This window comes from Etheostoma spectabile, chromosome 18 (genome assembly GCF_008692095.1).
Source record: "Etheostoma spectabile isolate EspeVRDwgs_2016 chromosome 18, UIUC_Espe_1.0, whole genome shotgun sequence".
Classification (NCBI taxonomy): domain Eukaryota; kingdom Metazoa; phylum Chordata; class Actinopteri; order Perciformes; family Percidae; genus Etheostoma; species Etheostoma spectabile.
This window is the reverse complement of record NC_045750.1, coordinates 25,080,140-25,096,798: the sequence shown is the minus strand read 5'-3', so window position 1 is coordinate 25,096,798 and position 16,659 is coordinate 25,080,140. Positions and strand designations below refer to the sequence as shown.

The 16,659-nt window shown below is 41.8% G+C and overlaps 2 protein-coding genes across 3 annotated transcripts in view; both read left to right on the top strand.

The window, feature by feature from the left end:
• Positions 1-5,364, top strand: part of LOC116706248 (mitogen-activated protein kinase-binding protein 1) — a 43,962-nt gene extending 38,598 nt beyond the window's left edge. The window contains exon 32 of the mRNA XM_032542971.1: positions 5,251-5,364. Within this exon, the coding sequence (XP_032398862.1) occupies positions 5,251-5,276 (26 nt within the window). The 3' untranslated portion in view covers positions 5,277-5,364. The remainder of the gene's footprint in view (positions 1-5,250) is intronic.
• The window catches only part of pak5 (p21 protein (Cdc42/Rac)-activated kinase 5), a 77,646-nt gene continuing 64,437 nt past the window's right edge, over positions 3,451-16,659 (top strand). For both annotated transcript variants that reach the window (XM_032542982.1, XM_032542980.1), the window contains exon 1: positions 3,451-3,701. The gene's annotated coding sequence lies outside the window, so the exon portion shown is untranslated. The remainder of the gene's footprint in view (positions 3,702-16,659) is intronic.

Below are 16,659 nucleotides of genomic sequence, written 5' to 3'. Positions count from 1 at the left end.
ACAACAACACGTTTTAGCAGGAACCTGAGATCATGTTTACGTGTGTATCTTTGTGTGTGTGTGTGTGTGTGTGTGTGTGTAAAAAAATCATCATCACATCCTGACCACTTTGAGGTCAATTTAATATCACAAATTATGTTTTGTCCAGGGCATTGTGGCTAATGTGTCAGACCTAACCAGCATCAATACAATTTACAGTTGGATGCTCTGTAGGAAACGGTGGGCTCCCATAATCCACCACTAGATGGAGGTGTCAAATTCTCACGGGGGGGGGTAGCAATTATGTAGTTAGCACTTTATGCTTCATGAAAGGCAATGGTTGTATGAGTCATTAATCTATGGCTATATCTGGTCAATTTAATCCTTTACAAACCAGACTGCATCACAAGACCAGGCCAAAGGACAGCGTAAGGATCTGATGAAGCACAAATTAAAGTGTTTCCCCCCCGAAATGTAACTTTTGAGCCTCAGTGGTAGGCTTGAATTGTGTCTGCACAAAGTTGGAGTTTTTTTCATGTCTCCAGAACATTAATAGTGACAATAGTCTCGGAGTTTTAATGGTAGAAGTAATAGAAAAGATAACTCCAACCACTTTGAGTTATGCAGGAAGTGGATTTGTGCCAGTTCTCATTCAAATTCAACAAGCTCAGCTGCTTGACTCTGGTTGGCTAACAGCTATCCAATGAGAACAGCAATCATCTTTATCAACCAAATGTGGCTAATTCTGCTTCTGTGTCAAGCTGTCGGCCTACCCAAAAGCTTTGAAGAAACTACTTTAATGACACCTTTCAAGAGGGTGACTGTTTCTCAAATATATATTTTACAGCTTCTCTGTTTCCCATAAACATTTCTAAAAAATGAATGTACCATACTTAATCTCGGAGAGGTTAAAAGATTCACAATCACAATACATGTATTTTTATTTAGCCCACTTACTAAAATGCATCACTAGGCTTCCCCACCATCCCCCTATGTGGCTATAAGTGAGGGATGGATGTGGCTGTCCATAAAGCCCATAATAAGTGCAGCACAGCCTGGAATAGTTTGGAGCTGAAGGGGTGTTCCCACTGAGTAAAGTCGTGGCTCTTATTTCCCAAGGGGATTTATGGTAGGGAGGCTGCATGGGAGACAGAGCAGGGGAGGACAGTATCAAGACAAGAGGACAAATCACTGGAGCAAGGAAAAGATCTAGTAGTGAAGAAGAGTGTGCTGTTTGCAAAGTGCATGCTTACTTTTGCAAGCACCCATCTATGGTGCTTACACATATGTGGCACATATGTACAGGGAGAGCGGGAATGCATTAGTGAGTTATTCTGTAGGTGAGGTGTGCTAAATTTGGCACAATGCATGACCATCTGGTAAAAGATAGAAGGGAAGATTCTTTTTGAGCAAGTCAACAGGTGAGATTTATCGGGCTGCTAAGCCAAAGAGAAGATGGCCAAAGAGAAGGACACATGGTAACAGCTCTCCCATTGATCTCTGTGTTTAACAACAACACAAAGAGCCAGACCTTGACATGGTAATGGATACTCAGCTCTCTGCCTCCTCTCTCATTCTCTCCCTCAGATAACCAGACAGTCAGACAGAAGGACTTTCCTGTCACGGCGGGAGAAATTGACTCGTGCCCTTGCACATTCACTTACTGTAGTCTGGGAAAGAGCCCTGTGCTACAACCGGCACGTCAGAAACAGAGATGGGAGATCAATGAGGGCTGTGACACTGTCGGAACTGGCAGAGGCTGTCACACTGTGTGTCTCCCCAATGCTGTGGGGCTGCAGCCTGGGTCTGGCTTCACTTGTGCAACACTTCAATGTACACGCATGCCTAACATAGTCTTTAGTAGCAGAAAAATGATACAACGTGATACAATAATACACTCAGAAGGATGTGAGGCAACAGATCAGTTAAGTATCAAGCCTTAACAACAAGAATACCCAAATATTTTGAATATCATTATGCTTCATCGCCTAATTTTAAGACCCTGCCTTGACTGTCTCTGTGTCCACATTTTGTTGTAAGTTGTCTTTGCTTACATGTTGTACATGCAAATTCTTAAATGAAATGTGTTTAATTAATTTACTCCAAAACAAATTTGAAGCCAGATACTATTCCAGCATAAAAAACTGTACACACTGCACACACGGTTAATAGGCACCCTGATTTTATTTTCGCCCCAGGGCCCATTACATAAGTAAATACATGATAATTGAAATCATGATGCAATCCTGTAACTATTAGCCCTACCAAAGTCTAACTTTAATGTTAAAACAATAAAAAAAATATACCCAAATTGTTTCCATTATTTGCTGTCCCTCCCCCTTGGAGTTCCCTAAATGTTCTCTGGGGATCCGTAAGGCCTCAGTTAGGGAATTATTGACATGGAGGAGTCATGTCCAAAGTGGAATCTGGGGACCTCCAAAGGGTCTTTGGGTTGGTATACAGGGCCTATGAAACAGCTTCATTGTTTTTTCCTTGCTAAGAACATTTTTGTAATTGTTTCTACGGTTGTCTTCTCAGTGGTTCACAACTTTTTTGATCTCATGTATCGCCACAGCCCTGTCACATTAACTCAAATTAGCTTTTAGCACACTTTTTAAACAAGATGCTATAGCATATATACATAGGCCTACATAATTAAAAAAATATAAGTGAATTGTTACAGTATTTTTCTCATTCAATAAAGTGTCAGTATTTAAATTTACACATACACGAACAATTTATCAGTTAAGTTTGCTTTCGTGGAACTAGCCTACCACCTGGGGGGGTCAGAAGCTGGACTACAACCATTTAGCATCTATCCATTTCAACTGTTTATCTGTTAGCCTACCTTTAGCTATTTCAACCATCCACTTCTCTTAGCTAGTGTTAACCATCTTTTTTTAAAGCTTTTTATATCCTTTAAACAACTAATTCAACAGGTATTTATAACGTTTAACTATTACTATTAACCATGTATTTACTACTTTAAGCTTTTTCACCACATTACTTTTAGCTAGGTGGCCAGGTGTTTCTTTTAGCTAGCTAGCTTATTCAACTGTCACCTGCATTCATTTTAATACTTTATTACTAGCTAATACTTAATAATAATTTGGTACATCCATTACTTTTAGCTTACATGAGCTATTTTAACTATTTATTCATTAGGCTACTTTTAGCTATCCATGTTAACCATCTTACTTTTAACCTTGCTTATCTAGCTGTTTAGCCTTTTCAGCTCGATGCTAGTCCCCACACACTCTCAAAACACTAGCTAGCGTTCAGGCCTTCATGTATTTTGTGAATTACATTTTCCATTTTTCATTGGTTAAACCCCTTGGAACGGCAGTTCTGTGATGGACAGTGAAACAAAAATTTCTCAAATGGGAGTTCCCCAGGAAAACGTCTTTATAGTAAATGAAGGTGTGGGTCTAATTGAGGGAACGTTACAGTGCGTCGCCGTGGCTGATCGCTGTCCCTGCTCTGCTGCACAGGTGCTCTACATCTCCACGGCGCTCTCCGCCCTCTCCGCCGCCACGGACTGCGCTCATTCGCTCTCCTCAACAGCCCGGATGTAGCACACAGGACCGCACAGTCCTCTTCTCCGTGATAATAACATGGCGCTGGAAGACACATAACGGTGCCCGCTATAATAATAATATCCACAAACATATACCAAAATAAGCGACGGGACATGTGAGCTCTTCGACCCCCAAGACAAGCAGGTAAGCGCTGGGCATTTTATTCGACAAACGCCCGTTGACGATGGGATTTGGTGAAAAATGTGGCTGCTTCTTCTAGCAGGGGGGCAAAAAAGCCGCTCTGGAAAGGCGAAATGCTTGTTTAAGGGTTGAGTTTTTGTCTCTGTCTCCACGTCTGCGGGTTTATTGCCTCGCACTGAAACAGCAGTGTCATTCCGGGCAGGTCCGTGTCGCTGCTTACGATGCATCCGTGCAGAAATAAATCTGTCATTTTGTAGTGCCTACAGCTGTCAGGCTCTCCGTGCGTCGACCGCTGTCCTTGGTATTGAACTGGGTGGGCATCACACCTATGCATGTTGCAAATCTATTCTGAAGACATGGTACTCAAATGACGAGGAATTGTGGTCGATGGTTGGTGGTCGAAGAACAAATTAGTGTATTATGCACCTACAGTCTTACAATATAGCAGGGGCTCAAACGGTGTGTGTATGGTGCTCAATGGTGAGTGTATATCCTTAATGGACTTTTAGGTCTCAGATTTCATTATTTTCACCATGACAGCATCTCTTTTATTGTAGCATTACTCTTCATGTATCGACTTACTGTATGACAGTGCGAGACATTTATTTGCACAGCCTAGCCTGTGTTTTTCATCTTGCAACCAGCCAGACCAGAGTTTAGAGTGTACTCAGGCTAATGTAGGCCAGGTAAGGGCAGGAACAGATGGCTCGTTTTCAAGTTCCATGTGGCTTTAGATTAGAATGTGTACATGAAAATTAAAAGTGGTGGCTTGGCCCTTTGAGCTGGGGTTCCCCTCCTAAGCTCATAGCTACCCTAACAGCAACACTCTATTAATAGGGGTAATAATGAAAAAGTCAGGAGGAGGCCTATATTTACCTATATATATACCTAAAATGTGGATCATATACCAGTAGTTCCATGCTTACTCTAGTGCCTAGGACATGCAGTGGATACAGTATTTACCTGGCAGGACTGTTAGTATAAAGGGAGCTAAATATGACCTCCATTATGCTAATGTTGGGTACTGGGGCTGAAACCATTAGTCTATTAGTCGATCCACAGAAAATTAAACAATAATTTGATAATCAATCAAGCCATCATTTTTCAAGATCAAGTCAAGATCTTGCTTCTCTAATGTGAGGAGGAGTTGCTGCTATTCTTTGACTTGTGTGACCATTTGGAAAAGGATTAATCGATTGCCATGGTCGGCTTGTTAATGATCATCTGTGTTTTATGTCAGCCGTTTGCATTTGTTCAATATTGAATTAATTAAAGCTCCATTGTGTAATGTTTTGAGTTGATTCAGAGCAAAAAAACCCGTTGTTCTTTCACAAATATGTGCTCATTCATGTGGAATTAAGTTCAACAACTAATCAAAGTATTCTCATAAGCTTAGAATCTGCCATTCAGAATAATTCAGAATAATTCAGAATATTCTGCCATGGTGCGCCTCCATCTTTAAAATACATTAGCCAAAGAGGGACACACCTCCGTCTTTCGCGCTTTTACACTCAGTGGCACTGTGACGAATGCCAGGGGGAGATTACCGGAGATTACTCCATCTGCCGGCAGAGTTGAAACCCCGTTGAAGATGGAGGATCACGCTGATACTTTACTAACATTACCTTGCATTTGTTTGGGAACCTGATAGCTGATGTTTGCAATGTTATGGTACCGAAATAATGAAAATGTTAAAACTATCATTACCCTGGAAAGAACACTCACGGACAAAGTCGTACTTCTTGGAATAATACAGCCAGCGCAGGGAGTTAAGTTGCGATCAAAACCGGAGGGGCTAGAAAGTACTAATCAGTTGGTTGTCATATACAATTTTACTGAGAAATTCTTACACAATGTAGCTTGAAAGCAGCAGTTGGCTTTCAGTCTCTCAGAATACATTTGTCTCCAAACCTAAGCTGAGATAACAGAAAACTCCTCCAGAACCAAAATAGCCATTTATTTTCACATGCTGTGTTTCTGTGACTAGTACACTGATCCTTATGTGTAAAGTTAGTGGAGTGGCCCTTTAAATATCAATGATGGCTGTGTACCATGTATCAAACCATCTGCATCTCCGGATCACATGTCAATGCGAAATTAGATAAAAGGTCTCCTTTGTTGGTGCTTTTAGAGATGATGGTATGTGTGATATTGTTATTAAAATCGGAAGGGACTTAGAAGCTGAGTCAATGTGTTGGTCTGTGTTCGCTTGCTTGCACACTCCCTGGTTATCCACTCTGTAAAGTATTCAATGCCAGCACCAAGCACAACAGCTTTACATAATGATCAAAGCTTGAGGGATGCAAGTGCATAGCTTCAGCCTGCAGTAATAATAATAATAATAATAATATAATAACTTTGACATCTCTCCATTAGTGCATGTATAGGTACTGAGCATGTGTGTGTACTTCAGGCCTGTGTGTAATAACAACAGAGCGTTGTAATTTCCTCTTGCGGGGCTAATAAGGTATACAATATCATTATTATTATTATTATTATTATTAATAATAATAATAATAATAATAACCTTTTGAAGTTATCACAACCCCACAACCTCAATTTCTTCATATTTTGCTTCTCTCTTTCAGTTTTCATTCCCACACACACACACACACACACACACACACACACACACACACACACACACACCACACACACACACACACACACACACACACACACACAGACAGACCCACTCTAAGGGCCTCTCCTGTTTAATGTTTGTGGACATGGGGTGAGTCCTAAAAGAGGATAGCGATAATGAACACATGACTAACTCTTTCACTCCCTATTGCTCTGCTCTAGACTGCTTCTGTTGTCTATGAGGAGGCAGCCTCATACACAATCTGAAATCTAGTACCGTGTTTCTATGTAAACTGTATTCTGTCTCCTGAACTTCCTAACCTTCAGCACTGACCTCATGTGCCACTGGCCAACATCTCTATCACTGTCTCTATAGTTAAATAGTGAATGAAATGCAAAGGTTGGGCTCTCGATGGTTAAATAGTGTTTGAAATGCAACAGTGGGGATGTGTTATCTGTCTATTCTGCCGTCTTCCTCACCTCTTTATAGCAGCCTCTTCAAAGACTCATTGACCATTTTAACCAAGTGTCTGGCGGACTTGCGCTGGTCGATCTCAGTAATCAAGGAGCAGAGGGAGGGAGCATGCAAACAAGGTTCGGGGATAGAGGAGGGGAGCGAAGAAAAAGGAAGAGAAAAGTACAGAGGGGTGAGGAAGACGGCAGAATAGATAGAGACGTGAGAAGAAGTACTATGAGGAGGGCGGAGAATGGGAAGAGCAGGACAGATGACCACAGGAGAGGGGGATGAGGAGGAAGAGATAAGCCACAGGCAGCCCAAAGGTGGTGGAGGTGGTGTAACAGAAGGAAAATACAGATGGGTAAAGTGTTTGGATTAAAAAATGGGGTTAAATGGGGGAGTGAAGAAAAAAGATGAGGGAAAAAGAAGGGGGAGAATAAGAGGATCAGAAGGCCAGAGATGAGTACAAAGAGAAGAGTATATAAAAGAAGTGCCTATCTGTCTGTCAGTGTACTGTAGGGGGTTCTTGCTTTCTCTCAATCTGTCGTTTCTGCTCATTTCAGCTGCAACCGAGCAGTTCGTCTGAATGCCAGACTCATCTTCAGATGTCAGCACTTTTGTCCCAGGTTATTGCATTTTGCTGTTTTTGTCCCGGGATTATGAGAAAGCTTCCCTTGTGTTTTCTGCATGACTTGGCATGTCAGTAACAAAATGAAGTGTGTGTATATGTGTGAGTTTGTGTGTGTGTGTGGGAGAGGAAGACAGGGAGAGATTGAGCGTATGAAAGAGACATTGTGTCAGAGGAGGAGAGATGAACATGAAGCAATTAGTAGAGGTATTGGAAGATGTGTGTGTGTGTGTGGGGCCAAGCTTCACGTTAGTGTAATTCCAAGCTGTAGAATGGATACATTTGAACGTACGCTACCATCATTTACACGTTACATATAATAGTAAGTGGTACAGGTGTCGCATTATGTCTTTATAATGTATCATAACTGGTGGTGAAATGACATTCAAGCTTTACAAATCAAAGTAGATCTGCACAACATCCGGTGTTATTTGACATTCAGCACCCCAATTAAAATGCCTTTTTGTCATGGATCTAAAATGTTGTGCTGACTGTCTTTGAGCTGTATCTGTGTCCTTTCTCAGGCAGAGAACACACACACACACACACACACACACACACACACACGCACACACAGACAGAGGAAGAAAGAGTTAACCTACATACTCTCATAGTATTAGAATTAGTAGAGGAGACACAGTACACCATAACCTACATCCTCAACCGTTTTCTCAGTCTAACTTGTGTATGTCTGAGCAATGAGGCTGTTCTACTTCTCTCCTGTGTGTGTGTGTGTGTGTGTGTGTGTGTGCGTGTGTGTGTGCCATTGGTCATGGGGCTAAGGCATCAGAGGGCACTGATGAAGAGGCCCAGTGAAGCTTGAATACCCAGCGATGCCCTCAGGCTACTGGGTGCTGCATCTGCCTCTGTTGCTGCCCAACACAGCTCTGTCACCCACCCTCCAGGCGGCGTTACGCTATTTCTGTGTAAGCGTGGTGGTGAACGTGTGTGTTTGTTAAGTGTTAACATGCCTCAGCATGTCTGTCTGTTGGCAAAAAAGAAGGGGGATTCTGCATGGTTGGAGATAGATAGATTGATAGATTGATAGATAGATAGATAGATAGCAATTTAGGCCTAAATCTGCTGCAGACTTTTGTTTATCAGCATTTACTGTTTGTGTGTGTGTGTGTGTGTGTGTGTGTGTGTGTGTGTGTGTGTGTGTGTGTGCAATATGCATGTGATTTACTAGTAAACTGCTGTAGGAACCAGTTGGAGCCTAATTCCAGTTTAATTGCTATTAAAGCGATACCTGTCTATTGCTGTGTCTGTACCCTTCCCCCAGACTGCTTTTTGAAACTGTGCTTCAGGAATACAGACAGCCTTTTCCGTCTGTATCGATGCCAAATTCTCACTCTCATTTGTTTCTTATCCACCATATTACAGAGGCCAATCCTGCCTATTCAGGACAGCCCATAAAAAAATAAGAGGCAGACTGGTTGAACTTAAATACCTCATTTCCCCTGCATGTTGCAGCTCGACTCGGCTCTACTCAACTCATTTTTGGTACCAGGTACTGTACATTACTAGATTTCAACTAAAGAGAGGACCGTCTGCACTTTGTCAATTGATCCTATGTAGGCATGCCATTTTAAAGCTTAAGTCAATAAAAGAAAATGTGGTCGCTGTTGACAGTAGCTTGCATTTTTTACAACTGCAGGGTTGTGCAGGACACGGGACACTGTGTCTCACAATTGACAATTCTGGTGACTATTCTCCGACCAATCAGTGGTCTGCACACTCCACATTTATCAGCTCAGCTCGCTTTGAACTTTGACAGAGGTGATACCAAATAATCTACAACCTTTGTCAATGGAAAACCAACAAAGAGTGTCAAGTCGAGCCGTACCATGGAGTGGGGAAAAGGCAAGTTTAATTACACTACCTTACACTAACCTGTTTTCACTGTTGCTTAAAAGGCTTAAAAAGCAGCTTTGTTGCAGTGCAACAAGTCCAGTTAAGCACCAAAACTTGTTGAGCAAACCGTCATAAACACAACTTCTAACCTGAAGCAGCAGCAGGAGGTTCTGCTACGCACAGCTAAATGCAGTTGGCAGTCTATTGCACGCTTTGTCTATGAGATCCCTCTGTATAATTACTTAGTTCTTTTGTTACTCGTGGCAGTCTTTTCTACCGATCTTGAATTCCACAGGCCTCCAGATGGGCCTCAGACTTCCACAAAGCATGTCGACAGTACTACCTCCTCACATGAAGTGTGAAAAAGCAATTTTGCTCGTTTCTATGGCCTAATGAAGCACGCTGACAATGATTTTGCAATGAATTGTGAGATAAGTGAGATTGTACCTTGTAATGTATTCAAATGTCAACACTGTTAGTGGATCAGTTCAGTGTACTTTATGACATCTTAATGTGTTTGATGTATTTACCCAATGTACTGTTGAATGGGCAAGGCTCACACTGGGTAAATCACTCTATAGAGCTCATAAACATCTTTATTGTTGCACATGTGCATACTTGTAACACCCGGGTCCCATTTCAGGATTATAACTATAAATGATGTCTCAATTGTTTAAGTTCTCCCCTTTGGGTTCATTCTCTTCTTATAGATGCAAAGAGCTGAATTGTAAAGACTTGGACGTAAGCATTAGTTGAAATGTAGACACTAATCAGATTTCATCCTACTCCGTGATCACAGAGGAGGTAGGAGGGCAGGGAATATACAGAGTAAGGTATCCTGAAGGGATCCTTGGAGTCGCTCAACACTCTCCATCATATTGCCAGTCAGTATAGCTTTCATAACAGTTTTCAGCACGCTCTCACTGTTTTGTTCTGTGATTTGAGATCAGTTAGGTGGAATTTCATCCAAGCAGACTTAAATAAGGACATTCATTATGGCTCAGCTAGATTCATTACCAGCCCCCAGCTCCCACACCCCCATGGGGAGACTTCAAAGGAAAGTGAGAGGTTGAAGATGCGGGCTGCTATCGCACTGAGGCTTACATCAGAGCATCTTATCCACCATCCACACTGTATCATGAGACAACATACAGCTGGCCAAAACCTGCCCGCTGTGTGTTTGAGCCAACTGCAACCCTCGATCTGACCTTCTCACTCAAACGTGCTATTGTTTCTCCATTAGTTACTTTTCATTAAGGGAGGCAGGGCTTAGTTTATTGTTCTCCGAAGCACATGTGCAATTGACAGTGATGACGTTGTCTTATATACAGTGATGGGAATAACGGTGTTATAAATAACGATGTTATAAATAACGGCATTACTTTTTTCAGAAACAAGTAATCTAATTGATCACTCTTACCACCTTAATAACGACGTTGCAGCTTTTTTCAATACTTCCTTGGTTAGTGGCCGTGCACAATACAAGCGCATAAATGCTGACAATTGGCTGAGTTTGAGTAAAATTTCACGGTAAGCCAATCAGAGCTAGAGTTGGGCGGGTGTTCATAAGCACACATAGTTGGACACACAACGAACAACACAAGTGAGTCAGTCAGTGCAAGACAGGTATGGCGTTATGAAATCAGGGGGGGGACTTTTCCTGCTAAAGATTTCCCACCGTGGTCAGAAAACATCAACACTATGACTCTAGAGGGGCTACTCGCTCCGAAGCTAATCGCTGTCACTGTCTCACTTCTCCCTCGCTCTATCACCCACACACACACACACACACACACACACACACACACACACACACACACACACACACATTTGCTCTACAAAGAGTGTTTATATTTTGTATGTTTGTATTAAGCGTCCGTTTCATTCTAATATTTAGATTCATTATAAATAATTGAACATGCACATGTATTTTAAGTTCCATTAACGAGGGGTGGAGGTGGGGTCACATTTGAGCATTTAAAAATTTACTTGAAAGTAACGCATTAATAACTTTCTGAAGTAACTAGTTACTTCTATAATTTGTAGCTGAGTATCTAATTTAGTTACTTTTTGGAAGAAGTAACAAGTAACTGTAACTAATAACTTTTCAAACTCACTTTCCCAACACTGCATGTATACCACTTAAAATCCATAGTAATGTTTGAAACAATGGCTCCTTGATTTCAGACGGTAATAGCCAGAATGGCTAGCCCTAGCTTCTAATTCTAGCCAGCATGGTTGATTTTGTTGGCTGAAATCACGACTGGTGCTATCAGAATTTTGTACTGGGTTACTTGGTTTTGAGCTCATTCGTCGAACATGCTTTGCAGCTTTGGTTAGAGCAGATAAACACCCTTTTAAATCCATTCCTTACACTCTTTTGTTAAGTCTTTGGATTTTGAAATTCTATAGCCAAAATAATAGTATCCGCTAGGATCCATGTACCACAGATGTTTTCATCGGAGGGTGTACGCGTAGGCTCCGTGCAGAAGTTAGCGTGGCAGCAATTTGTTGTCACGGCATTGGCTTTTTTTTCTACATGTCCGTGCAGCCCCTCCACTACAAGTGGAAGCATTTAATGCACATGTGTGGAACACGCCCTCAGAGTGGAACAGAACTACTCTGCATCTGTGGCTGTCTGTGTACACATCGGTTTGGGAGTATAAGAAGACACCACCTCCCAAACTCTTTAAAATGCAATGTATCGCTCTCACTACAGCCCCAACGCCAGCTCAACATGTGGAGAAATCCAAGGTTTGACAGGTCGGCCCTGCCCAGTTATAGTTGCTGATTAATGATTGGATAGTCGCTGTTCAGGGGAGGGATTAAGTGAATAGTAAATAGGATAAGTCCACTAATGTTAAGGTCTGAGTTATATAAACATCACATCATAATTAGTCAAAGTGACTGAGCTAAAACTGGACAGCTGTGTTCTCCTATTGACCAGCAAGTTCTTGGATCCTCATTTGTTCTAACCAAATGAGTAAAATTCATTCAGTCAGCATTTCAGAAGACAAATAGCATCCTGTTTCTGAGCTAATTATACAGAATAGATGACTTTCTGATTGGACGCAGTCAGTTGACAATGATTTATATGAGCTAAGACACTCTAATCCATACATCATTTGGATTTGTGGCTCTATAAAAACACTCCATTCAGTTTACACCAAAGGGGTAAGCCTCTCGTCTCTAAGCGTTGCTCCCATGGCGCCATGTTAAGGCTACGAAGCCAACACCCGCAGTTAGCATCCCCTTGACTGCCATTCATTTTGCGTCACTTTGACAGTGAATAACTTCACATCTGAAGCGTTTCAAGACTCGATTTGCAGTAACACTCAGCATCACTGGGAAAGTTCTTCTATTTTCCTTCACTGGTCTCCGTCCAGAGCAACGGGATCTGTTGGTCCACTTCTTTAACTGTCTATGGTTTACTCAGACAATTTAGCAAGAAAGACTCCTGTCATGCTTTTGGTCAACACAGTGGATGTGCTCATGTGTCAGCCAATGAGGCGTTGTAAACACAGACGTGTTTTCCAGGACAACAGTGTTGAAACGGTATTAGTACTGGTGTTCAGGGAATGAAGGGATCTGCCGGTGAGCTCCACTTCTTCTCGCACCATCTTCCTCTTTTCTGTGACAATGTAGAACGTTATTTCTCATTCGTTGTCTGTCAAAAGCAGCGATCTGGCCTAAATTTAGCACTGCTTGGAAACTTGACCATCACATAGATTAGCGTCTGTGATGTGATGTCTTAATATGGCCTTTGGCCGGGAACCCAACACAACTCTTGTTATCCACTAATGTCCTCTTCTTTGTGTGTGTGTGTGTGTGTGTGTGTGTGTGTATTTTTTACTCGGATTCCTGCATGACAGCACACACAGACATGCTAGAGTATACATACAGCCAGACTCGTGCATACTATATCTCTATGTGTGTGCGGACACACACACACACACACACACACACACACACACACACACACACACACCCACACACCACACACACACACACACACACAACACCAACACACACACACTCACCACACTCACTCCACTCACTCACTCACTCACTCACTCACTCACTCTCTCACAACACACACCACACACACACACACACACCACACACACACACCCACAACACACACACACACACACACCACTCACTCACTCACTCACTCACTCACTCACTCACTCACTCTCTCACACACACACAAAGTATTATAGTGGGCTGCTAATGACGTAGCGTAACACAGAGCACGCAGATGCGCTGGCTGAATAGATTAAAGCATTCATCCAATGACACAGCTGTGCTCTCTTTGATGCCTGGGCATGAAACTGCAGGAAATTACAACAAAAGAAGGATGCAGAGACTTAGCTGATATTTAAAAAAAGAGATCCACTCTGACGTGTATGGCATGTTAATGCTGTGGAACTTGTCAGAGCTGCAGGCAATGCTCATCTAGTGAACCGTTAGATTGATTGATAGATATACTTCTTTAGTTGTGGAGTACTTATACTATGAGACCAATATGGAATCTTAAACTATCCAACTATTATCTGACATGATGTTCTTATGTAATTACTGGCCTATTGTTTGCAGTCTGATATCATTTAAAAGCGTTATTGTACAGATGAACTGGTGTCTAGGCTATGTGTACAGGAAGCATTCTCATGCGTTTGGACTGATTTGCTAATTCGTAGCTGGGTTAAATGTAGCTATCAATGAGTGTAAGGAGATGCTAAATGTGCAGCACATAGGCTTGTTGGCGGTGTGTACTCCATGGGGGTTTGTTTTGGGCCTGCTTGCCGGGCAGTTTTTTCGGAGGAGCTCCAGCATTATTACAGGACTCTGGTTGAGCAGGGTTCACTGTGCTGCCAGTGTAGCTCTAATTAAACCACGCAGGAGTTTCTTTTAAACCCCCGTGTGTTTATGAAAAAGGAAAAAAACAACTCCCCAAGTCAGTAAGATGCAGAAAGAGGAGGCGGAGAAACAGCCTGCTGCTGAAATAGAATGCTGCACATCTTTGTTTGTTAAACAGTTAAGCAACGAAAAGGACAATTTTATCATTAATGTTGGCTGAGACAAATATTGAAGTGAACTGAGTAACTTGGTGCCTTTGGGGATGTTTTTGTTAACAATTTGTGAGATTAGGGTTGAGGCTATTCCGGGGGGGATTTCTGAACAGGAAACAAATATATTTCTGAGAATTTCTCCAACGCGGGTGTGACATAGATTTTATGATAAAATCTACAAGAAACAGTTGAAGCTATTCAGGATTTTGACAACTTTATTGTAGTGTAAAGAGAAGTACTTCCACTCCTGGTTATGGGTAACCAGAGGATAAAGTCCCATGATCCTGCGGGGCCCGTGGTGGATGAGATGGTAAAGACATATGGTTCTGTCTGTATAGAATGCTACCGTATTGGTCAACAAAGTTTGGGTTTCAACAAAATGGTTATTGCGGTCCGATAACGTGTGTGGGGCAGCGGCTTATACACTGTCCCATACTAGCAGCCTGAAATCTGCTATTTTATCTACTTTGATATGTTTAACTGTTTTTAACTGCTCTTTAATGTTTAATATCTTGTACTGCATTGTAACTTTTTTTACTTTAATCTTTTTATGTAAAGCACTTTGAATTGCCCTGTTGCTGAAATGTGCGATACAAATAAAGCTGCCTCGCCTTGCCTTGTCTTTGTTGTGGGTTTTAGTGCAACAGAGCTAACGAAAATGGTGGACCCCTCTCATGGCAACAGTAAGGCCCAGATTTCTAATTGGTTAACAAAGGGATCATGTAATTCTGAAGAGATTATCCTTGATTCCATGTGGGTAGATTAGGCAATTGTCTTGTCACTCATGCCATACCATTCCTCATGTAGCAGCATAGACTCTGGTCAGTCTCTTCTGGGTAAATATAGCATGACCTCCTTCACCTAAAAAGCCAACAGCAGAAACTAGGTCCTTTACTTCTTTCAGCCCTGTAAGCAGCTGTATAGTCACTTTTGTAAAAAAGGCAGTTGTCCTGATTGTGCAGTTATGCAGCATGCTATAATGCATTATGAATTATTTGGCTTTGTTTTCCCCTGTTGTTCTATTATCCTTCCTGTTAGGCCTGTTCATTTCCTCTGCCTCGGACGGCTGTGCCACTGTGCATTTCCCCCCCTGTAATTTGTAATTCATCCATCTGCTGAGTGTGTGTGGATTTGTGTGTGTGTGTGTGTGTGTGTGGTGTGTGTTTGGGTGTGTGTGTGTGTGTTGGGTAATAGGAAACGTCGTGTTTAAAATGTGATGATTGCTCTGGCCCTCGTGTTTACAAGCAGACAAGTAAGATGGCTGCTACTCTCTGAGCTAGCTCCAGTCAGTCCCCTGACCCCTGAAGTGAGTTGTGGTGTGTGTGTGTGTGTGTGTGTGTGTGTGTGTGTGTGTAAAAAACTGTCGTGATTTACACACAGTAGCTTGCCGAATTGCTGTATGTCCTCATGAGCAACACAGTTTCTAAATATGTTTTTCAGCTGACTGAAACAACAAAAGTCTCTAGCTGATCAGCTGCAACAAGCAAGCTAATTAAGCTAATGTTAGCTCTCCAGTAATTTATAATTTTGGGGTCTTTCATTTAAATACATGTCTGTTAAGTCACTATCAATCCCCGGATGAGATAGAATTTTGAGCCTATTGCCCACTGATGGACCCTTACGTCTGCAGTATTACGAACTGGGTGTGTTTGGCGTCATTCCCATCACCGGGGGGGGTTTCATCCATTCCGTACATTTATCCTCTTGTAGCAAAAGGTTTAGGAAAGGCCAAACAAAGTCCACCTTCCTCCAAACTATAAATACAGCCACATCCACGCAAGAATGTGGAGGAATCAGAGGTTGACAGAGCTGCGGCTGGGCCAGGTGATCTCATGAATCTCATGAATCATGATTTAAAGGATCTTCAAAAACACGTGGCATTAGTAAAGCATATAATCTGACAACGCACAGTTAAAAAGTGTAATTTTAGGACTTGATATTGACCTGAAAAAGCTGTACATTGCTAGAAGCTATCTTCTGACTAGGGGTAAACAAATATTTGTAAACAAATTGATACAGCATAGGATTGCGATATTTTCAGTGGCAATACTGTATCGATACACAGGCGCCAAGTATGGATCTGTTATTATATATGTGTTGATCAGTTTGACGATCCCATTTTGCAGCAATACAATTGAAGTGATATAAACAAACAGAGAAAATGAACATTTTCATTTTAGATAAAACAGATGTTGACACAGTTTCCTTTTGGGGACGTCATTTGGAAGTGGTAAAAATCAGAAGTTGGGAAAAAGGTAATACATTGCAATATATCACAGAATATTGCAATATGTTTAAAATCGCAACAATGTTGTATCGTGGCATAAGTATCGTGGTGATGTCGTACTAGGAGGCGTCTGGTGATCC